A 25,136-nucleotide genomic window follows, 5' to 3' on the forward strand; every position below is an offset into this window, starting at 1 on the left:
TAACTATAAACTGAATTTGGTCGGACAAACAAGCTTTCTGGATGCACAAAAATGGCGCACACATTTCTTCAAAAACTCATTTATTGTGAGTTATCATCTTAACAGGCATAATATTGATTACAAACCAACAGTTGAACGGCAGGATGTAATGGACACAACACACAGACAAAGGAAGGACAAATAAATACACCTCTGAAACAACTGATTAGTGAAATTAATACGAGTATAAAATTTAAAAGCAATGTACTGTTTATAAAATGTGTAAGAAGAATAACTGTTCTAAATGCTAGAAATTACCACATTTAAAACTAATCAGTCTACATAACACGTTTTGTGTTTAATTACAGTAAAACTTTTAGTACGCACGGCCTCTCTGTCGCCATGCTGAGGGGTTTCATTAGTTAAAAGCAGGCCGCGCTCTTGCTGTGTTTCTGAGCGTGGCACTGAAACATAAAATGTTGGCTGAGGTATTGTTTCAACATTACAAGAATCAACCGATGACTTTGACACGAAACGAATAAGGCAGTGAGGGTCCAGGGGCTCCCTCACACAGATTCTGTCCCCGTCTGCTGCACAGATCACCAACAAATACTGACAATACACACTCACATCTGGGGACCTAGTGCATTTAGGGTAAACAAGGTCACTGAGACATCAGGTCATTCTCCCAGTGTCAGTCCTGGAGGCTGTTAATGTTTTCACTGGCTACCGGTGATGCATTAACAGAACTGACGGCTGACACTCATTCAGGACAAGGCACTGCTCGATCAGACCCTGGTTAGGGAATGACTTGGTTTCAGACAGTAGAGCTCCTGGAGTCATGGGGACACTCCTCTCTGCTCCAGTGTTGACTCCAGTGGCTGTGTAGATGTCTCTGTGTGCATGTGTTTGACTGTGTGTGTGTGTGTGTGTGTGTGTGTGTGTATGTGTGCTGCTGAGGCTGGGAGGTGAGATCACAGTTTGGGCTGGTTGGCCAGTTTACTCTTCAGGTTCTCTGCCAGCTTGTCCAAGAACTCAAAGGTGTTCAAGTAGTCGGCACGTGTCACACTGCAAACAAGAAGAGAGGAGACAGGATTGAGTAACATTGGCAGGCACTGAGTGTGACTGCTGGGTTTCATTTGCATACATAGCAGTATTAAAGAATGTTTCCATCTGAACCTTGATGAAAAGTAGAACGGTGGGGACAAAGGTGTTTGTGACTTCAAGTTTTCAAGTGACCAATGTTGTTCCAAAGTTGTATAATTGCCTAGAGTTGGTTGGTGTTCTCACGGCAGCATTTACAAGAGGACCAGATCAAATGCCTTGTGTGAGAAAGCTGCTCTTGATTGGTCAGAATTCCCATGTGGGAAAAATCCAGGAAGTAAAGCAAACGTTGAAGAAGAGTACACTTGCAAGATAAATGTGACACTTTCTAATGTCACAATGGAGGGACAACTACGCAGGTTGATTTTAGCGCTGCTCATCGTGGACTATATTGCTGTCATTGTTCATTTTAGTCAAACCATACAGTTTGAAAACGAGGCGCGGCTCCAACTAGAAAACAATGTTTTGATGCATTGGATGTGCTGAATGTGCATATTAAGGCAGTACAGGAGGAGGTGCACATTAATAATCCTCCAGGACTGTAACATGCTCATGTTTAACCCAAACAATGTGTATATCTTCTGAATTTCTCCAACACCGTTACCAGAACATCAAATCTTATCAATACTACTGCCTTATTTAATTCGGCCCCGGGGCCCATTTAATACCAGGTTTCAGTAGCCATCCCTACTCCTGAGAAAAGGAGCACATGGACTATTTCACATATTGGACTGCCTGATATTGTATCATACATGCAGCCAGACTTGAGATAGTGGTACAACAGTAAAATCCTGCAGCGAACATGAATCAAGTCTTATGCCACAGACATCTACAGCTGGAACACTGAAGCACCTGATGCAGACACTTAAACTGAGTGTTAGATAATGAGGAGACTAACTTTGGGAGGCCTTTGATGCAGATGGCCAAATCCTTGGTCATGAAACCAGCCTCGATGGTCTCCACGCAAACGGCCTCGAGAGCCTCAGCGAACACTCGCAGCTCTGTGTTGTTGTCCAGCTTCGCCCGGTGGAGCAGGCCCTGCGTCCACGCAAAGATGGAGGCTGTAGCAAACAAACACCCAGTGTAGGGGCGGGATTTAGTAAATGAATTTATATACAGTGTATTATACACAAGGCATGCAAAATAGATAAAAATTACACTAGTTGAACTTTTGTTTTTGGGGTTATGTTTGAGTGGTAGGCTATGCGTCATGTTTTACCGATGGGATTGGTGGAGGTCTCTTTTCCCTGCTGGTGTAGTCTGTAGTGGCGAGTCACTGTGCCGTGGGCGGCCTCAGACTCCACTGTGCGTCCATCAGGACAGATGAGTACACTGGTCATCATACCCAGGGAGCCGTAGCCTGAAACAGAATCACACAAACCACATTACCAACAGAACGTCTTTGTACCAGAAATGGCAAAATCAGCAATCTCTGTTTTGTATTGCAGTACAGTTTGGCAGCGGTCAGACTATTAGGACAGTTTCTACCAACCTTGTGCCACAGAGTCAGACTGCACATCTCCGTCGTAGTTCTTGCAGGCCCAAATGAAGCCTCCCTCAGATTTCATGGCCTGGGCGACCATGTCATCGATCAGACGGTGCTCATACCAGATGCCTTTGGCCTCAAACTGAGCACGGTATTCCCTGGAAACACAAGACGATGGACAGCACCTTTTAATTATAATCTTTATCTGGTATAATAGTGTGTGCACTTGTGAAAGAGTGCATTTGCATGTGTTTGCGTGTATTTTAAAGTCCTTACTTCTCGTAGATTTCCTGGAAGATGTCTTTGAAGCGGCCGTCGTACTTCTTGAGGATGGTGTTCTTGGTGCTGAGGTAGAGAGGCCAGGCTTTAGTCAGAGCCATCTGGAAGGAGCTGTGGGCAAAGTCCCTGATGGAGCTGTCTGTATTGTACATGCCCATGGCCACACCACCTGTGCCTGCACACACACAAATGTAGTTCATTACATATGCTCTGCAGTAACTTCACATATATTCTCACATATACAGCAGCACACCTTTATGTGTTTGGGTGTGTTTATTAACTGAATATGCATGACTGAATAAATGATATCACACTGTTTCTTTTAAACTTGGACAAACACTGAAAAAACACCTTAAAAAGACCCCCCTGTTGCTACCAGTCATCATCACTCCACCTCTCTAATCTGTTTCAGTCAGCTCAGTGTTTAGTGTTGAGTGAGGAACTGAAACAAACAGATAAGCCATATCTTATATTTCCCCATTTACACTGTGAACACAATGGCAAATGTGTTTGTAAAAGCTTTCCTCTGGTGCCAGTCCTGCGTAGTTATATTGACTGACACTCAATCACCCACTCACATTGTGATATTTGACATGTTTTTCATTATAGACAGATGGAAGTACGTCTACACACCTGAGACATGTGGATCTATGATACTGAAAGTACACAGTTAGGATTGTTGGGTATCCTGTCTGAACCTTTTTCATATGTGAGAGATGGAGGCATGATGGTGCATCGTGCTGTCTGTGGTCTTACCCTGGAACTCATAGATGACATATTTAACTGGCTCTCCGTTTGTGGGTGTGTAGGTCATCTCCACTTTCCCGGGCCCAGGCACCACGAAGTCTGTGGCTTTGTACTGTGGGGAGCACATTGAGAAAGACACGATTAATATTGTTAGAACACTGCTGTTTGACCTCATACCGCAAACATGTGACTGAGACAGCTTTTGAAAGGTAATGGTGTCAGATTGGGCTGCGCCAGTGTAAAAAACAGCTAAACACCAGACTGGACTGCTAGGTGTCGCACTTGACTCAGCAGCTGCTCCCCAGTGGAACATAATGAGACTGTAAGAGCCCACTTCAGTCCACTTGGTGGCGGTAATGCACCTCTGAGCTGATTTGCCGACAATTCAATTTAAATTTCCTTCTTCACGATGAAGTTTTCTTTTAGACTGTATTCACAACTCCCTAATACACTCGCAGTATGTACTGATTTGGCTTAAATGTAGCATGTACTATACAGACAAAGGCAACATGTACAGTTCACCCAAAATACCTAGATGTTGTACTGATTCTGAAAAAATCTCCAGTATGCATCAGACCAGTTTGTCGCTTACTGTATCCCACAATGCAAAGTGCTGAAACGGAGGAAACAGGAAAACAGTTTTTACTAATTTAATCTTGTGTGAGGAGAACAAATAACAGTTGCGACTATGCTGAAGCCTATCTGTAACGAACATATAACTACATTATTCCCACTACCCTTGACAAAGCCATAGGGCCCTATTTAGATGGTCTAAAACACGAAGCGCCAGGCGTGCAGCGCATGGGCGTGTCCCAGTCACTTGCTAGTTAGACATGGCAGAAAGTCTATAAGGGTTGGACTTACTCTGTGAATTAGTCATGGGTGTGTTTTGGGCGTATCATTCAATAAGCCAATCAGAGTGTCACCTCTCATTCCCTTTAAAAGAGGCGCGATTGGAACGCATGGCGGAGAGCTAGTTAGATGGCGGACCTACCAACTGCAAAGAGTGAGTGTTTTACAGCTGAGGAGACGGATCTCCTCGTGCAGGAGGTGAAGGCCCGTAAGAACCAGATCTACAGGGACAGCAGACAGGCACCCAAGCTCCCCGAGGTAAAGCAGGTGTGGGATCACTAATACAAGAAAGATCTTACTAAATATCTGTGGAATATTATTCAAACCTGTGTTCATCATATAACAGAGCACAACTGTCAGGACTGCCGCGGAGCTCCCCAAGGTGCTGATCCTGAAGCTATAGGACTTGTTCAGCGTTTTCTCCCCCACCCACGTTTGTTAATTGTTTTCACATGTTTCCTAGAGCTGTGTTCTGCCTCTTATTTGCATGTGTGTCCTCTCTACACTCAGATAACAATATAATAATATAATATAATGTAGCCTAGTATAACATGTTAAAATAAATGCAGTGTGTGGACTTTGGTTTTCATTCAAAAAAATGATTGATTGGTCAGATAATTTTACAATTTTATTTGTCATTATTACAAATTATGCTGATCATTATTACTGCGATTAGATCATTCTGATTAATGACTGACCATTAAGACGTGTTTCTGATAAATATTTTAATGTGCACAATAATAATACACACATTGTAATCATATTTTATTTGTTATCTTTTGCAAATGTGTGGCTGCTCTGTGTGTGTCTGAGCAGAGTGCACGCGCGCTGTGCACCCGCCTAGAGACGCATATTACTAACTTGTTTAACAGCGAAATACTGCGCCGTTGACTTTAGACCAGGTTTTTGTTGGTCACTGGCGCATTTGCTTTTTACGTCATCTAACTAGCAACGCGCCATGACCGCGCCTGACCACTCCTCATTTTTAGACCAACACACCCAGAGAAGCGCAAGTTCATTTGCTAGTTAGACGACGAGGGCGCAGGGCGTGAAAATGACAACTGCGTCTGCATCTGAATAGCAATGACACTTGCGACATGGATTATGCGCCCTCCGCCGTCCGCTTTAGACCATCTAAATAGGGCCCATAATGTTTAAGTTAAGCCTGCCAGCTGACCTTTGACATCAGGCAGACCACAACAATAACTTTAGTGAGCTGCCAGTGTGAAAACAACACGATATAAATATTTTTTGTCATTAGGGAAAGGACAGGACACAGAGGCAGTTATCTGCTGGTAAACTGCTGGTGAATCGCTGCTTTTTAGTAGCAGTGGTTTGCTATCAACATTAGCCATGCTACAATCTCGGAACCCATTGGCTATTACTCTGATGATGATAAGCCTCTGGTGGCAACGGCCAATACTTAAGGAGATCTGGTGTAACATGCAGATATATGGCCTCTTCTTTGCCCCAGTCTTTTTAGCTAATCTCTTTCCCTGTGGTATGGGAAACTAGAACTTTTCCAATACCAATATCTTGTGCCGTTGACTACAGAGTCTGCATACATACACATGTATCTGTTTACAGAGATTAGCCGTGCTATTGTTTACCATTGCTTTGCAAAACCAGAAACTGTCCAAGCCTGGACAAGGATTGGTAAATGATAAATGGTCCTGCACTTGTAGAGCGCCTTTCTAGTCTTCCGACCACTCAAAGTGCTTTTTACACTACAAGTCACATTCAGCCATTCACACACTGGTGGCTGAGGCTACCATGCAAGGTGCCACATTTTGGGAGCAATTTGGGTTCAGTATCTTGCTCAAGGATACTTTGACATGCAGACTGGAGGTGGCGGAGATCGACCCACCTGCTCTACCTCCTGCAGCACAGTCGCCCAGTTCTGCAACATAAATCAGTTGAACTGTGTACTGCGTTTGTCGGCAGTATGCAATAGGCATGAATCACCCCAAAGAACACATGAACTTTCTAGTAAACAAACACAATGTGCATCGTACACGTCTTCACTCCCTCCACCTTTACTGAACTTTGATCTCCTTCATGTTGTCAGCCTCGGTTTGGCATTAAGTTGTACACAGCCTGTCAGACACTTGTGGCTCCGTTAGTTTATTCATAAACAGACAAAGTAGTTTCATCAAGTTGCCATATTGCTCTTTACTAATGCAATACAAGTTGGATTTAGAGCCGTGATTCTGCCGCCACAGCTTACCGATGTCGGTTACTTTTTAATTTGCCAGAACGTGGCAGATTGACCAATGCCAGTTTAGCCAGTTTGAATCAAATCAAACTGGTTTGCGCTCGAACACCAGACTGGCAAAACCAGAAATCAACCCTGGTGTTAGATCATCATCATAAACACCTCTGCACCACTAGGCGTGTACCTGTAGTGGCGTCAGCAGTATATGTAGTCAGGTCCATAATTATTTGGACAATGATACAGTTGTTGTCATTTTGGCTCTGTACACCACCACAATGGGTTTTAAATGAAACAATGAATACCTGCTTAAAGTGCAGACTCTCAGCTTTCATTTAAGGCTTTTTTCAAAAATGTAGTATGAACCGTGTAGGAATGACAACCATTTCTTCACACAGTCCCCCGACTTTAAGGGCTCATAAGTATTTGGACAAACTAACATAATCATCAATTAAACAGTCAGTTTTAATACTTGGTTGCAAATCCTTTACAGTCAATGACTGCCTGAAGTGTTGGACACATAGGCATCACCAGATGCTGGGTTTCTTCCCTGGTGATGCTCTGCCAGCCCTTTACTGCAGCCGTCTGCACTTCCTGCTTGTGTCAATGATGATATGACAGATGATGTCAGATGATATGACTTGGCCGTTGCACAACATTCCACTTCTTTGCCTTAAAAATGTCTTTGGTTGCTTTTGCAATATGCTTCAGGTCAATGTCCATCTGCACTGTGAAGCATCGTCCAATGAGTTTTGAAACATTTAGTTGAATCTGAGCAGATAATGTAGCCCCAAACACTTCAGCTTTCATCCTGCTAAAGTATTAAAACTGACTGTTTAATTGATGATTATGTTAGTTTGTCCAAATACTTATGAGTCCTTAAAGTCGGGGGACTGTGTGAAGAAATGGTTGTAATTCCTACACAGTTCATACTACATTTTTGAAAAAAGCCTTAAATGAAAGCTGAGAGTCTGCACTTTAAGCAGGTATTCATTGTTTCATTTAAAACCCATTGTGGTGGTGTACAGAGCCAAAATGACGACAACTGTATCATTGTCCAAATAATTATGGACCTGACTGTATACCTCTGACATGTATGGGATATTATGTAACTCACAGCTATTTGACATTTCACCTGCATGACTCAGGAGAGCTCTGTCGACTTTGGCACAGAGCCTAAGGGTTGAACTTGTGATTTAGTTCTGTGGCCTTGCTGCAACTCGTTCAGGCTGTAGAGGTTTGTACATTATGGTCCAAAGGGCAGCTGATGAAATATAATTATTGACTGAGTCTCCTCTGATAACCCTGCAACCTCAACTCACTTTGTCACAGAGGTTTAATGGAAAAAATTATGCTTCAGTAACAGTAGCACTTTTGTCACTGACAATAAGGTAGTTTGTAGAAGTTTCTCTGCACTTATATAAAGACTCTCACATGGTCCTGCACTTGAAGAGTGATTAAACTCTTCCTCACGTTTGGAAGCTTGAGCTCACTTCAACATGCAATTTTTAAACAGTAAACACTCTTCAGACATCAGCAGAGCACACTGTCCAACTGACCAATAGAGTACCTGATCTCCATGGGCGTGCCTGCCAATGATGATGGGCTTGGTCCAGCCAGGCACCAGGCGAGGGATGTTCTTGCACAGGATGGGCCCTCTGAACACTGTGCCTCCCAGGATGTTACGGATGGTGCCGTTGGGCGAACGCCACATCTGCTTCAGCTTGAACTCCTCCACGCGCTTCTCGTCTGGTGTGATGGTGGCGCACTTGACCCCCACGTTGTAACGGCGGACAGCTTCCGCCGCCTCAACTGTGACCTTGTCGTCTGTTGCATCTCGGTTCTCCATACCGAGGTCATAGCTGTGCAGGGAGAGATAAAGAGAACAGAGTTTGAATTAGTAGAACCAGAGAAAAAAAATCTATAGCGTCCTGGAAATGTGTTGAAATTTTCTACACCTGTGCCGATACAAGTTATAGAAAAACAAAACTTTTTTCAGTACTTTCAGCGATTTAAACACATTTTAATCTTTTAACAAAACCTACCAAACCACAGGATGTATCAGTGTTACTAAATAACTTTGCCAATGTAAGATGATGTCAAACATTATAAAAGTTGTCCTGCTTTAGATCTGGAAATGCATGATCTCAGGGTAAATAAATACGCTTACAAATCTGCCAGATATTCAATGGCAGCTCCTTTTACTTGCCACTTTTAGATGCTCAATACTGCAAACATATTTCGGTCAGTGGTTAAAAAAGTTTTATATTTTGTGCTTCTAAGAATTAGAGTAAGCAGAGATGTAATAATAATAATAATAATAATACATTTGATTTAAGGGCGCCTTTCATGGCACTCAAGGTCACCTTACAAAAGTACAGAAGTGCATAAAAACAGGGATAAAAACAAACAATAAAATACAATGGACAGTGCAAAGATCAGACGGAGTATGAGAGTTTGAACAGATGGGTTTTCAGTCTGGTTTTAAAGAGGGGTAAGGAGTCCGTGTTGCGGAGGTCAGGGGGGAGGGAGTTCCAAAACTGGGGAGCCGAGCAGCTGAATGCTCGGCCCCCCATGGTGACGAGGCGAGCAGAGGGGACAGAGAGATGGATGGAGGAAGAGGATCGGAGGGTACGGGTAGGTACAGAGATATTAATGAGGTCAGAGAGGTATGGAGGGGCAAGACTGTGGATGGCTCTGTATGTATGGAGTAGGATTTTGTATTGAATGTGGTATGTGATGGGGAGCCAGTGGAGCTGCTGCAGGATGGGTGTGATGTGGTGAGTGGATGGTGTTCTTGAAATGATGCGAGCTGCTGAATTCTGTACCAGTTGAAGTTTATGGAGGGTTTTCTGGGGGAGGCCAAACAGAAGGGAATTGCAATAGTCAAGTCTGGAGGTGACTAAACTGTGAACCAGAATGGCGGTAAAGACAAGACAAGGAAATGGTATTGTTTGTTGATCTTGAAGAAGGCCCAAAATTAAAGAAATGCAAATAGAGCCAGAGTGTGCGACACTAGTCCTCTACAATCAAGGCGAAGAAATGGATCAAACAGACATGGAGACCGTTGATAATCTCCACAGCAGAGACATGGGACGCCATAAACAAGAGCACTCTGTTTCAAGAAGGGCAGTGATTATTTACGCTTCAGTTGCACAGACACCCTGGAGCACAACAAAGCACTAAAAGTGAACATATGCCAATGTTTTAGTTGGCTCCAAGCTAGTCTGTGAACGTTACAGCTGTGATGTGGAACATTATCACTGTGTCAAAAGACAGGGACGACATTAATAAGTAGTGAAAGAGAGACTGCGAGCTCGCCTCCAGCTTGAGGAACAACTCAAATTGTTACCAGGCCCTTTATTCCCTCAACATCTCGGATATTTATATTTCTTGCAAGACCCGGCCCAGTGACAACATCAAGAATAGCCATTAACCTTCTTCCACACTTCCTTCTCAGCACTGCAACTGTGCTCACTCTGTTCTCATTTTTACGCCTGTTATTTGCCCAAGTGATGTGCACAACCAGCCAGCAGCGCAGAGACAAAGGAAACAAGGAATCAATTGTGCAATGACGAGTGGCCCTTCGCCAAGGTAACTAGAAATGTTGCTCCACTTGTTGCACTTGTGCAGGAGGAAGCTCACAAACTACTGACACAAGGAATCATACTTCATGTGAAAACTAGATTGAGGTCAACGTGCTTGTCCTTCCTTGGAAGTATAGCATGCAGTGCTGTATGTGTGTTCCTCTGAACCCAACAGCATTGTTTGAAAGCAGCCACGACCTTTCACCCACTTTCCTCTTCCCCTTCCCCCGAGAGCCAACGCCAAGCCGCAACAAGTCATGGATACATACGTCTGAGCACAGAGAGAGAAAGCTGTACACAAACATATTCAGGTTTAACAAGAGTGTTGTCCTTGTTTGTTATTATATGTTTGTTTGTTTGTTTGTTTGTTTTGGTGTGTGCCTGTTTAACCTGGAACAAAGTGGATGAAGTCCTCGGACTCTATCCAGAGACCCTGAACAAGCTTTAATCAATATGCACATAATGAGCCTCTTCATATCTGGTATTAACACAAAGCATGGATGATTTAATTGTAACCATAGAGACCGTTTAAAAGCTGCTGCTGTGTTAGCTCGTGCTAACCAGGCAGACGTTGAACTGACCGTTCTGGAGAAGGTGGCTTAGCACTGCATCTAACCCATGTAATGGCAGAAACAGAAAGTTTTCTTATCCAGCAGGGAGTCGTATAAGCAAGGAGAGTTGTCTCACCTTTAAGCTACTAATGGGGGTGGTAACAGAGCTGAATCAGCATCTGTGTAAAAGGGACAGTCGGCAGAATGGGACGTGGACGGGACTGGTGTGACATTTTGAGGACATTTTAATGTGTGCAATCTACTCCCTAGCAGCTAACTCTAAGAAGGCCAAAAATGTCTGCAAATTGGGGAGACAACGAGGTCCAGGAGCTCCTTACCCTCCAAGCAGAGGACGAGATCAGCCGCCATATAACAGGGATGATGAATGATTGTTATTATTTAAAAACTGCTGCTGACACATGCGTTATATGTCACACAACACGCAAAAAAAAAACTGCAAAGGTGGTGTAAAGAAGGGATTTAGTAGCGGCCCTGCTGAGCGATCTCTGTGTAAAAAAAGCTATTAAAAACGCATTGGGTGCAGTCATGCCGTCCACCTCTGATCACCCAGGACGATGTTCATACCAGGTGTAAACAGGGCCATCCTGTCTGTTTTGTATCTGCAATTACTAGCAAAGTTTACTTTAAGTGTTCTTAAAGCGTCACGTGAGAAACATGTGACACCACTGAGCAGGTCTCAGTGCCAGTGGGTTATTTGTTTCTCCAGTGGCCTGATCAGTGACAGGTCTGCTTATTGAGAAATTAATTATTACAACAGCGTAATTATTACACCATATTCAATCAAACATGTGCTTCCCATGCCTGTTGCACAATAAATCATTAACTTATACAGTGAAATACAAGAAGTGATGATGAAAATTCTGCGACACATTTGTCAAAGCTATCGGAAAAAGGAAGCTCAAAGTGTCGGCTATCTGTCCACACTACACAGTATGGAGACATTACGAGGGATGGGAACATCAGGGACTTGAACTTAACATAAAAAGGTCATGGAAATCACGATATAACTCAGAACAAAGTCCATGCAGGAGATAAGAGGAGGAGTGGGGTCAGATGAAGAAATGGATGCTCCCCTCATTTGGGGTACTGACTGTAAGCGACTGCTATTTACTGGAAAAGGATCTTATCTGTGATCTCTGGTGGCATACTTTAGGAAACAGATTGTTACGTCACCTAGTAATATGGGAATTTCTCCATAAAAATGTTTAGGAAAAACAACCAATCAGTTAGCAGTATTTGAAGCATCTGTAGACAGAACTACATGTGCTACAATTATAAGGGAGTACACACTGTACAGCAACTACTGCTTTGTAGATGAGATAATAAAAGGAGGTCTGAGGACACCTTTTGTTAAGGACAAGGCTCAGGGTGGGTTCTGATTTATAACAAACCCGAACACCTTTTCACTGGGTGCTAATCACACACTCCTGATCTCACTCTTCATTGTAGTGGGGGTGCGAGGGTGGGGGTGCAAGGGCAGGATAAACAAGCCAAACTAGAAATCCCAGCACAGCAGGAGCTGTCACCTGATAATCTTCTTTCACTCTCACCTAGTCGTCACTACTACTGGATGCATGGGTTACCACACTTTATCCTTTCGTCATATAAGGAGCGTATTCAAAGCCACAATGCAAACCCATTAACAGACATTTAATAAACCCAGGTGTACTGGTGACAAAAGCCCTGCACTTTCCATTAATCAGAAACATGAAAAACAGGAAGTTGATCTATAGCGCCATCGTGTACACCCTGCCGTCATCATACTTCACCTGTGCAGGTCGAGCTCCAGATACGGGAGGATGAGTTTCTCCTTAATGAGGTCCCAGATGACCCGAGTCATCTCATCTCCCTGCATCTCCACCACAGAGCCAGCCTTGATCTTCTGAGACATCTTTGAGCCTGGTGGTGGACACAGGGGACAAACACACAGACATTTGAGACAATGGTCTTAAAGCAAACAGACTGATCTGTGTGTTTTTTACTGATGTGTAATTATTATATTGCTTTGCTGGTTATTTTACTGATGCTTCTTGTTTGCACTGCCCCCCCTTGCTGCTGTAATGACGCAGATTTCCTACCAGTGGGACTAGTAAAGGATTATCTTCTTCTTAAAAAGAGAGATGGAATAAGGATAAAGTCAGAGATTGTAGCAGTATTTTATCTAGGTAAAAACATGTACGTTTGATGATAAAGATTTGCTGTTTGACACTGTAAAATCAAATAACTGTCTTTTATTCATTCATTATTCATTTTCTGTGACTGCTATCCTGTTAGGGGTCACAGGGGGGCTGGAGCCTATCCCAGCTGACATTGGGGTCAGGCAGGGTTCACCCTAGACAGGTCACCAGACTATCACAGGGCTGACACATAGAGACAGACAACCATTCACACTCACATTCTCACCTACGGACAATTTAGAGTCACCAAATTGAGGTGCACATCTTCGGACTGTGTGAAAATAGAAGTTATAAAATAAAATAGAAATGTGCATTATGACACAGTGTTTAACACTAGTACTTCAGATATTAAGAATAAAAATATGTTCACTGCGCAGAGTCTGTAAGTGTGTACAAATATGTGTACTACTATGTTACATTCAGAAAATATAAAACATGTATTGTGCTGTAATGGTCACTACAATAGAATAAAAACAAGAATAGGATAAACATGGGAAATATGTACAGCTGTGTGCATTGTATGTTGAGTAAGTGTACACATTCAAGAGGTGCTTGTGAGAAGAAAGTCTAATTATATATTAACTTGTTCAGAGATTTAACAAAAAACCTAGTTACAGATGAATCAGTCATTTAAATGACACCACAGACAAGAAAAGCTCCTCTCCACTTGACACTACAGTTTTCTGAATGAATGAATCCATTCAAAGCATGAAGCAGACGTAGCCAGGCCATGACTCAGCATCTATCTGCTCCACCTGATTTACTCTTTATACACCCATGGATTTACCAACTCCATAATCCTCTTAAGTCTGTCAAAGTGAGCAACAAAACCCTGCAGCATATGGTTAACCAAACTTAATCCAGGCTGCATTGTGTCTCCAGCTTTTTGCTCATATTTAACATGTTCATGAAGGTGTGTGTGATATGATGTAGCTTCCTGTGTGTGTGTGTGTGTGTGTGTGTGTGTGTGTGTGTGTGTGGTCACTTGATCATTAAATAAGCTTTACAAAAGGTAGATTTCTGTGTTTTAAAAGGGGGACATAAAAGTTGCATAAGGTTGACAGGCTGATGATCGCATGATGGGGAGGAGACTGCAGAGACAGCCATAGGCAGACTGTGTGCAGGCCACACCAGGAATGCAGACCGTTAACATCGCGTTAACCGCACAGTTTGGGTATTAAACGTTAATGTAACTAATAAATAACAGGAGGAAACATGAAGGAGATGCTGAGACAGGCCTCACACACCACCTGAGAGCCAGACAGCCGACTTCAGTTCACTAAAGACCCCCAAAAAGTGGCATTTGGTTGAAGCCAGTTCACTGAAAACACGGATAATAAACCATATTAGCTTATTTTTTGTGTCCAGCTGTTTCTAGCCTGCTGTGGCTGAGCTATGTGTCAGGACAATAAGATAAGAGTCGAGTACACTTCCTTGTAACATTGCTGCCTGTTACATAGCTACTACTTCGTTCTTCAGGAGGAACAATGTCGTAACACGTAACAAAGACCTACCTTGGTTGGTTTAAAGGTCCGCGACACAGTCAGAGACAGATGAGGAGGCGGTATGATCCCAGACAGCAGGGAACTGGACTGAAAGAGGCTCAGAATGAGCGAGCAGCTGCAGGTACCCGGCTTCCACGTCCCCGTCCTCACTGACAAGACACTGACCAATCAGAGAAGAGAGCCAAACCTAGCCGCCAATCAGAGAAGCCCACACAGCTGGAGGGGGCGTGGCCTGGCTGAGCGAGTCTGTAAACGTGGCGCGCTGATTGGTCAGAGATAAAATGAGCTCTTCCGCATCTTAAACTGGTCTTAAATAACAATTGATTAAATCTCAGCGATTCTTACTTAAAAAATATCGTTGTCATCCCTTTCTCACTATTATAAAACACTTTATTTAATGGTGTATTTAAATTTAACCTTAATTTAATTTATTACCATATAATTATCAATTATAACCTTCAGCATTTCATATTTAACCTTCTGTGCCTTTTCTGTTTTATATTTTCCAGCATTCATTATTCCTTATTTAACAAAGTCTTTACATTTTACTTTTAAGCACCCTTTACTATAAATAAATAAATAATAAATAGATAAGCAGAAACAGTGCACACAAGAGGGCTTAAGTGCTTCTTTTTTAACTTTAGTCTTCATTTGAAATGTTACAAACAAAGCGTTTTGCCCATGGCTTCATAAGATGGGCGAAATGCGTTATTTGTAACATTTCAAATTAAGACTAAATTACTTGAAGAAGCATTTCAGCCCTCTAGTGTGCTGTACATCAGTCTGATGTCTCCTGCAATCACCTGCACCAAGTTGTAAGGACTGACAGCGCTGTGCACAGGGCATGTGCTTTTAAATAAATTAATAAATATTAATATCTGTATGTGCATTGGTATCTGTACATACATTTATTTTCAGTTTCTTTCATATCATCCATAGCAAAGTATTCATTACTCCTGTACTGCTCTTACACTTTAATTTAATCACCTTACATTGCAATACCTGCACTGTCATCCACCTAAATTTTCACTACCATCATATCTATTGTAATAACAGCTCTCTTAATTTAGAAGCTTTGGACCTCTGTTGGTTTGTTTGTTGAAATGGTTAAATCCATTCATCAGTTTAGTCATTAATTCATTAAATCATTAATTAAATTTGTGGCTTTTCATTAAAAAAAGATTGTCCAACTTTTCTGCCATGTTTTTCTTGTCTGTTACCTTTGTACCATAGTGTCTACAATAGATGTGTGTGTGTGTGTGTGTGTGTGTGTGTGTTACACTGATTGCTAATTCTGGACTCTTGTGGCTGACATGGATTAACTGCATCAGTTTTTTAAGTGACAAAAATACTTGAGATGTCAGTCATGTGACAGGGTGACACACAATATCATAAGCCATGTTTTTATAGCACCTGGTAGCCTAAAAGCATGCTGGCTTCACCTCAGGAAAAATGTACTGTAAAAAAAGTAGTCACTCAAAACCATTTCCTGTAAAATCTAAAGTGTAATGTGAAAATATTTTGATTATAAACCAAGCATTCAATACAATAAAACGCAGCATGCTACAACCATCTTTGTTGTTATGCTCTTATTGTTTAGCTGCAGCACTCCTATTACCAAAATGAGAAAATCAATATACTTGGCTCACCTTGCGCACTAGTTACGTCAGACTAATCAAAATGTTTACTTCATGTGGGGCACATTTGTAGTAGCAATGCAACAACATGTTTGGTGACTGGCTGCAAATATTTAAAGAGCCCAAGATGTAAACCTCATTTGTCCTATTTTACTAAATATAAGACAACTGAATTGTTAAGAGTAAGACTATAGTGTAATGGGGCATTTAACCCAGCATCATATGATACTTGATGGGTTTCACCCCAAAATTGTTATTTAGATAAAAAATAAGACATCAGTATTTAGGTTGTAGTATTTGCTTTATTATGTATCAGTCTGCACTGGAGCAGTTTGGGAGTTAGGTGCCTTGATCAAGGGCACTTCGGCAGTGCCCAGGAGGTGAATTGGCACCTCTCCAGCTGCCGGTCCACACTCTGTACTTGCTTTGTATGAAACTTGAACTGCCGAATCTCCAGTTCCAAAGCCAAGGCTCTGCGGACTGACGTCATGCCGGGTGAACAGTTCTGTTTTATTCATATTTAGGCTGTAAATCAGCTTCCAGACCAACAAAGCAAAAATCAGCAGGTTTAAAGACTATTTGTGGCATCTGCAAATTATATTTATACCTTCAGTTATCAGTAACAACCTGCATCATCGTACTTACTTAGCCCTGTACAGTAACTGTTAAGCACTAGTCTATTTTATCTCTTCGGGGACCAATGACTTTACATTGAATTGACAGTTTATTACATGGCAAAGAAACTGGTAAAACAAACTTCTACAAGTAGTTATAAATTAAACATGTTCAACAGGTTGTAATCCAGCTACTCTCTCTTCTTTTGTCCGTCTTGGTGTCCGTCCCACATAAGGCGCTTCTCAATACCAAGTAGCTATGCCAAGTTTGGACTTGAGAGCTTGGGAGGTCGGACTTGGCAAGTTCGACTCGGGAATACAAACTCCCAAGGATGGCTGCCATTGCCGCTGGTCTGTGAGAAATGCATTCTGGGATACCTGGCTGTCAAAGGTCCACACAAGTCACCTCCCGATGCATCACCGATTGAACGGGCAGAGCAAGTTCACATGCGGGCATTTGGACTATACTTGGCTGGATGCGGACTTTGAATCGGAACAGTACTTGGGCTGTGACTGATGACATTTCACAAGTCCGCAAGAACACAAGTACAGGCAAGAACGCAGATTGAGAAACGGCTAGATAGTCTGACCGTTCCTTTGCCGCAGTGCATGGTGGGATATTTTGCTTGGTGACTACTTTTCGTGGTGCACTGTGGGATACTTTAAAGGGATAGTGCACCCAAAAATGAAAATTCAGCCATTATCTACTCACCCATATGCCGAGGGAGGCTCAGGTGAAGTTTTAGAGTCCTCACATCACTTGCAGAGATCCAAGAGGAGAGGAGGTAGCAACACAACTCCACCTAATGGAGGCTGACGGCGCCCCAGATTCAAACGTCCAAAAACACAAAATTGAATCCACAAAATATCTCCATACTGCTCGTCCGTAGTGATCCAAGTGTCCTGAAGCCCCGACACAAAAAGTTGTTTGGAAAAACGTCATTTGAACTCTGTTTTTAGCCTCATTGTAGCCTGTAGCTCTAACTGCCTCTCTGTGCACCGAGCTCACGTGTGTGCGCTTGCACGAGACCGTGAGACAAGGGCACCACCTTCATGTGCGTTCACGTGCTTTCGCTGGTCTTGTGCGCAAGCGCGCACACGTGAGAGCAGTGCCCAGAGAGGCAGTTAGAGCTACAATGAGGCTAAAAACAGAGTTCAAATGACGTTTTTCCAAACAACTTTTTATGTCAGGGCTTCACGACACTTGGATCACTACGGACGAGCAGTATGGAGATATTTTGTGGTTTCAATTATGTGTTTTTGGACGTTTGGATCTGGAGTGCCGTAAGCCTCCATTGTGTTGCTACCTCCTCTCCCCTTGGATCTCCCAAAGTGTTGTCAGGACTCGGCATATGGGTGAGTAGATAATGGCTGAATTTTCATTTTTGGGTGCACTATCCCTTTAAGTCTTTACTTACTTGAAGTATAATATATATATATATTCGGACAACACTACAAAATGGCGAACTCACTATATAGTGGACTATGTAGAGAGAGAGTAGTGAGTGATTTCGGACACAGCCATTACAGTAGCAACCGGAAATTAAAAGACAAAACCGGAAACGGATCGATGACAAAGTAAAATGGGCGCCATGTTTAAAATGCAAGTTGTGCACAGCTATGGCGAGCTGCGTAGGGAGTGACGTCAGAGGGAAGCAGGTGAAGTTGATGTCCGTTGACTATTAAACTTTATACAAACATCAACAAAACCTAACGGTCACTACTCCTGAAATACGAAACATAAACGGACGGTTTTCCCCTTTATTATAACGGATACAACGTTAGCAACGTTTTTCAAATTAGCTTAAAGAACCGAGAGTTAGCATGTTTGCTAACGTTGCTACTGTGTATTTTCTTGTGTTAACAAAATGTAGCTGGCAGCAGTGGACGGTGGATTCATGGAGGTTTGGTTGGAAAACAGCTGCTGACGTAGAGACTGAGCTTATCTGGATGGATGGAGATGGAGAAACTGTGGACCAGGCAGCCAAAATATGGGAAACTACACTGTATGATGTGGTTTTTGGACACTTTGCCACCATGAGGAGCTTCACACAGGTGAGTCAGACACATCTCCTTTCTCTGCTCTGTGCTGTATCGTGGTTATATGCTTGTGATGGGTTAAAGTGAATATTGTTTGCCTGAATGTGTTTTCTGTTAGGCTATAGCCAGGGGCAGGTTATGGTCTACTGAGATCTGTCATTATGCTCTGTGTTGCTGGATTAGTGTGGTTCTTGTTGTGCTTTGAGTTGGTACACTGATAAAAAATACTCTGTGCTATTGTTGTGTCCTATAGACAGGAGGGGTGTGTATTTGATGCAGCTGTTCTTGGTATCCAAGCTCTTCCATTCAGCCTATAAGTCTTCATAAAGAGAACTGAATAAATAGATGAGGGACATGTAAAAGTCCCAGTTTGTTTTGATGTGAACATCAGCTCTGTGCAGAGACATTTTTGGGGGCAGGTGCTGAAACAAAAAAAGGTGCACCTCTCTCATAATTCATCCATTTTCAAACTCTTATCTGAAGCCGGGTCACAGGGGCAGCAGGCTGAGCAAAGTATGCCAGACATCCCACTAACGCTTTCCAGCTCTTCCTGTGGGACCCCGAGATGTTCCCAGACCAGATGAGATATGTAATCCCTCGTGTGTTCTGGGTCTGCCCCGACACACTGAGGAGGATTTCTGCCTCAAAGTATTCCAGTATTAAGTTAACAGATTGCTGAAGAGAGAAGAGTCTTTTGGGAGGTAGTTTGGTTCATTTACATCAAATTCAGCTTCTTACAAACATGTTTCTTGTCTTCACGCCTTCAACGCAAGGCTTATTTTATATTTTCTCTTGTTTATACTTTCCCATCAGACCACTTTAATTTAACCTGTGATCCAGCTGAATTCTTTGTTTACCGTTGGTTCAGAAATAAAATTACATTCCTCTTTTTTAAATTTCAATCCACTGCTCAAGAGATGGGAACAATAAAGTTTGTGTACACAAGAAAACCGCTGTGATTTAATTTAATAGTCACATACTAATAGGTGTTTGGCGCAGGCCAGACTTATAACCTAAAATAATAAATTAGACCAAGAAATAGAAATGTCTTGCAAAAAGGGCACATATTGTGTCAGAGGGCAAAAGAGCAGGTGCTTGAACACCACCTGGGGTCTGTCTGTGCATGTGCCTGGTGAACACAAATCTGTTGTTGTCTTAATGCCACCTGGATTTGAAATCTTTTTTTGCATGTTTTAAAAGTTTTTACATGAGATAGTACTTAAAATCTAAAAAGCATTATCTCTGTTTTTACCAGTATTGATGACCTACGTGTCACATTGTGCTGCTTTAGAGGTTGCTGCTATGCTATGAATTTTCTTTCGCACAGCTGTCTGTTTCTAAACTCAGTCGATGCGTGTTCTATTGTGAGTAAATAAGAAATGTCAATCTGATTACAAGGCTGTCCACCTACTGCACTCTGTGTACTGTGTGCTGTCACCTCCATGTTCCCATTAGTGTGCTGCTGACAGCAGGCTAGACATGGCAGCTTCATGACATGCCCACAGACCAAGCAGACCTCTTTTACCTGGCTCCTGGTTTGTGGTGTGTCAGTTAGTACATGGCAATTTGATTAAATGTAAGTTTACTGGACTAAAGGGTGAGCTAATAGCGGCCTTGGGGGTTCTGGGGACCTGTTGGTTTAGTTGCCCAGTAAGTTGGTAATCTAACCTTGCTTTGATGCCTCCCAGTAAAATCAAAGGTCTACATTGTTGTAATTCCAAAAAAGCAGTTTTTCCAGTTTTTATCTGCTGAAAACACTCATGTACACACGCTCACGTGCTTAAAAATGTCCTGGAGTATTCTTGTAAGGATTCACACATACCTGATCTCCAAATCTTTGACCTGCCAACACACAGAAGATCATACACTGTGTTTTCTTGAGGGGAAACTTTCACTTGTTCCTCTGTAAGTCAGGACATGTTGTGACTTTAACAGTCCTCAAGAGAGAGTTGTAACCATTGCTGGGAGAGTGACCTCTCTCCTGTAAAGCACATGAGCTTTCTGTATTTATTTACCATCTACAAAAAAAATATTTACAGCTCATGCAGTCAGTCATATTAGCTGTAATATGAGTAAAATGTTATCACAAATATCATGGTATTATTATTATTATTATTTTTTACAAAATCGTGTAAAAGGTGTGCCTTTGAAATGGTGCAAGCTGAATATCACAAGACCAGGGAATGTGCAGTCCTATTAACAATAAAATATAAAGTATTAATACAAAACTGAGGAAATTCACAAGTTACAGCAGCTCAAACGTCTGAAGCAAAAGAAAAAAGGAAAATAAGTGACTGAGTGATGAGTAGAAAACACGGCAAAAATAATAAAAGGAACATATTGAAAAGTCAATTATTTCACTCTATTGTCATATACACACAGGCCCGGAATACACACACACACACACACACACACATAACCTATACATGGATTAAATGGAGAGATGCCCGGGTGAGGGGGCAGCTCACGGACAGGCGCCCCAAGCAGTTGGGGGTTTGCTGTCTTGCTGGGACTGGGTGAACTGGCACCTCTCGCATCTCCCTATGGACTGTTACTGAGCTAGAAGCTATATATGTAATCAATAACTTTCACCCAAGATGTTTTAAATCATTGGCCCCCAAAATATGAAGATTTCTTTTATTGGTAAACCAAATCAGAACATAACAGAACAAAAAGGGTCCAGTCCCTTTAATGTCATAACTGTAGACAAGGGATGATAATGATTAATTGCTGATTGATTAATCAGTCGTCATTAAACATGAATTTTAATTGATCAATCGACAGGCTATGCAGTGCTTTCAGAGTATGGTGCTGTGAGCTTTGATTGAGGAAAAAATGCATTTGTTATTGTTTGGTGTAAGCACAGTGTTATGTTTGTTTTGAAAATCAAATGATTGTTAATTTTGCCAATAATCGATAAAGGAAAATGCTTACAATCTGCACCCCTACTGTACACCTAAATAATTACATTCAGGTTATTGCACTTTTATACACATTTTTAGCATTTTTTAACCACAGTTTTGATATAAACTATATGTCCTCTTCTTTATGTGATCACATGACAAACTCAAACTTGTACTCAAGATTCTATTTGTATAAAGTTTTACATCATGGCTTGTGCTGTATGTCATGTGCGTATAAAAAATGCACACGGTGCGTTGAATTTGCGCTTCGTCACCAGAAGATGGCGGAATCTCACTGCGTAACGAGGACTGAACCGCTTCTTGATATCTCCACCTGCATGAGGCCATGTGGTCCTGAGGAGAGGCGAGAAGCAGTGATGAAGAGTCGTCATCTCGGCTTCGCATATTTAATGCTCATCTCATAAAATCTAAATCAATTAAAAATTCACATATAGTAAATTCCACGTTCATTCATAACTCTGGGAATTAAATTAAGGACAGCAGCGCATAATAAGGTGGGGTTTTCAGTTGAATATATACAGCGTGTTTTTTTTTAACCAGTTTTTGCTTCCTGCACACCGCAGATGAAGAAGACTCTTATCGATCCGCACACCGCCTACTGGGTCTCCTTTCCTTTTACGCAGAGCGGTCCACATGAGGGGAAAAGGCCACTGGCTTCCAGAGCAGCATCTCTTTGTTGTCTCCCACCTCCACTTTCAAACAGGACCACGGCTTGGCAAGACCTGAAAGGCGTCATGTGACTCTGCATCTGCTCTCAGTTGTGGCAAGATAACCACGCAACGAGGGAGAGAGGGAGCGAGGGGGAGAGTTGAGGAGGAGCTTGCAGCGATAAGATTCAGTCCACGCGCCATCAGCATCTCAAACTTGCAGCCTCTCCATCCATCCTCATCTCTCTCCGGCGCACACAACCCACTGGCGTTTTATTTAGTTTCCTTTCTCTCATTCTCCGTTGGAAGGTGCACAGGTGCATCCCGCGGTTCATACTCGCTCTGTGCTTAGTTGATTATGGTCACAACCCCCGCGGTGCCAAGGTGGAGTCACCCCGCGTATCTCGGATCGGTGCGCTTCTCCAGGGGCTGGGATGCGCACCGGGCACCTCTCGCTTCCTGCCTAGTTTCGGGTCTGAGCAGGACTCAAGCGCGGCCCCAGGGCGCCGAGGAAGGAGGACCCAGTCGACCCGGAGCAGGATGCCGGTGATGAGAGGGCTGCTGGCCCCGCAAAACACCTTCCTGGACACCATCGCCACCCGCTTCGATGGCACCCGTGAGTAACAAACGATGATGATGATGATGATCCCCTCTACGCACAGCTGAGATATTGTTTACTTCATATACACTATTTCTTTCCCTCAAACGTGCATGAAAGAAAAAATGCAATATGGAATTTTGCATGCAAATTGCGCCTGTATGCACATTTAGGAATATTGCAGAAAAATACAACTTTGAAAGTTTAAAGGATTTTCACTCTACCTAATAAATTAAAGGGATAGTCTGTCATTGTGTCAGTCTACAAAAGGAAAAGGTTTATTGGATGATATAATGTGCACCTGTCTGCACAAGAAGAGGTCAAACCATGCTTTTACATGATGGGCTACAAACAAAGCACATTTCAAATAATCAAGTTCCACACATGCATCATGAGCAGTAGTCTGGTTTTCTCGGGGATGGCAGTGTAGTGATGGATACTAAATGTTTTCTGCAGCTGAAGGTTGCATGAGATTTTGCCAGCTGTTGTAGTTGTGTGACCGAGGCTTCCCTCAGTTCCTTTGTGCACCACTGTGGCCATTGTGTCTCCTTTGCGCACATGTCCAGGCTGCACTCGTCTCTTTTACGCATCAAACTCAGAGCTTTTGTGCCTCATGTCCCAGCTGAGCCTGTTTTACCCTGCTCTCCATCACAACACTCTTTAAGCAATGCTGCTGGGGAGAGAGAGGTAGGATACACAGAGCGTTTTTTTTTTCTTCCTTTGGCGAGGGTGTCTTGTGAACAGATGCGATGAGCAGCCCGTGTGTGTTTGGGCCCATGCTGGGTAGGTGGGCGGGTGAGAGATGCTTATATCGCGTTTGGGCCACTCGTCTCTCCTTCTGCGTTGAATATTCAGGACAACAGGAGTTTGTGTGAGTCTGCGAGTGGGGTGAGCCCCCCCCTTCCTCAAACCAGTTATGTGTGACAGCATGATAGAGGAGATTATTCGACCGTGCAGGGAGCAAGTCGCTTACAGGCAGATCCCGATCTCACTCAAGGTTTTTCCAAGTCCTCTCCTCTCCTGACAAAAACACAGTAATAGTGCCTCTTGCTTTCGTCGACAGGACATTTAAATGCTCCGACTTTGAAAGGCAAAGTGGGTTGTTAGTGCCGTCTCTTAGTGAGGATCTGCTGTGGGGACAAAAAGAAACATATAGCTCCTCTGTGCTGCGTTGTACTTTATCATCACACTCATCTCCCCACTGTTATGTGCCATATGACAAAGAGTCTACAAATACTACAAACACTATAATCATTTAGTCTGCATTATTCAGATGAAGACATGCACACACATGTACATTCACCCACCCCCCCGACCCCCACACACTGCCCTCACACATGCTGACACACAAACCAAACAGTAGAAACGATCATGTTCTGCAGATTAGCTCTCATCACGTCTAGAAGTGGTCGTGCTATTTTTCTTTGAGTGGCTAAAACACAGGCCTTCGTTTGCCGAGGTGCCGATAATTACACATCTCCAGCAGTACATGTGCAGTCATTGTAATTAACTCGCATGGATGTCAAGAATTCATCGTGGCCTTTCTGCTTGTCAGAGGAGGTGGAGGAGAAGGGTGGGGGTGAAATGAGAGGTTGTGGGGGTGGGGAGGGCGGCCGTGTGATGGGAGAATGTGTGTAGCTGCTCCGAGGGGAGGAGGGAGGGGTATTTGGATGTCTAAATATAAATCCATTACGGGTCTCGCTGTGACAAACATGCAGCTATGTGTTTTTAAATGGTGACATTAGTTTCTCATTAAATCAGACACTTGAGAGAGAATGAAGGAGAGGGCCAGTTATGTGTCTGTCTGTGGAGGAGACGGAGGCTTTGTGTCTCAGTGTGTGTGCAGAAAGGCCTTTGTTGTGATTATGAATCAAAGGCAATCATGATTAGTTTAAAAAGCCACTCATCTCTGCCAGATCCCGTACCTGGAAGCTCTTCATTCTCTCTTGTTGAAGACTGTTAGCTGGCAGCGTTGGCGCCGCTCTTGGAAATCTCTGGGGCCCTTAAGCTCCAAGTTTAGAGCAGAAAAGACCAGTTTCATGCCTCCATCAAATGGGACTCACAGCTGTGTGTGTGTGTGTGTGTGTGTGCACGCATGTGTGGTGGTTGGTGCTAAAGGCGGCTGGACGGGGGAGGGATGCTCTACTGTGCTCTGTTGGTTGGTTGTCCATCAGTT

The 25,136-nt window shown here is 42.9% G+C and overlaps 2 protein-coding genes across 2 annotated transcripts in view; one reads left to right on the forward strand and one right to left on the reverse strand.

The window, feature by feature from the left end:
- Positions 1-63: 63 nt before the first annotated feature.
- idh1 (isocitrate dehydrogenase (NADP(+)) 1) lies at positions 64-14,648 on the reverse strand. Its single transcript, XM_033618404.2, has 9 exons — positions 14,510-14,648; positions 12,588-12,717; positions 8,230-8,521; positions 3,605-3,707; positions 2,846-3,023; positions 2,576-2,727; positions 2,303-2,443; positions 1,982-2,144; positions 64-1,047 (listed from the first exon to the last, which is right to left on the reverse strand). The coding sequence occupies exons 2-9, from the start codon at positions 12,707-12,709 to the stop codon at positions 954-956; spliced, it is 1,245 nt and encodes a 414-aa protein (XP_033474295.1). The 5' UTR covers positions 12,710-12,717; positions 14,510-14,648; the 3' UTR covers positions 64-953.
- A 7,592-nt stretch (positions 14,649-22,240) lies between these two features.
- The window catches only part of kcnh3 (potassium voltage-gated channel, subfamily H (eag-related), member 3), a 234,635-nt gene continuing 231,739 nt past the window's right edge, over positions 22,241-25,136 (forward strand). Inside the window, exon 1 of the mRNA XM_033612613.2 lies at positions 22,241-22,978. Coding sequence (XP_033468504.1) covers positions 22,903-22,978 — 76 coding nt within the window. The 5' untranslated portion in view covers positions 22,241-22,902. The remainder of the gene's footprint in view (positions 22,979-25,136) is intronic.

Source organism: Epinephelus lanceolatus, chromosome 14, assembly GCF_041903045.1.
Source record: "Epinephelus lanceolatus isolate andai-2023 chromosome 14, ASM4190304v1, whole genome shotgun sequence".
NCBI lineage: Eukaryota > Metazoa > Chordata > Actinopteri > Perciformes > Serranidae > Epinephelus > Epinephelus lanceolatus.

Excerpts from the sequence above, each read along its gene's own strand:
- idh1 (XM_033618404.2), bottom strand. The coding sequence starts at position 12,709 with ATGTCTCAGAAGATCAAGGCTGGCTCTGTGGTGGAGATGCAGGGAGAT. Across the intron at positions 8,522-12,587 it reads CTGGAGCTCGACCTGCACAG|CTATGACCTCGGTATGGAGA; the intron begins GTGAAGTATGAT and ends CTCCCTGCACAG. Across the intron at positions 3,708-8,229 it reads GGCACGCCCATGGAGATCAG|TACAAAGCCACAGACTTCGT; the intron begins GTACTCTATTGG and ends TGCTCCCCACAG.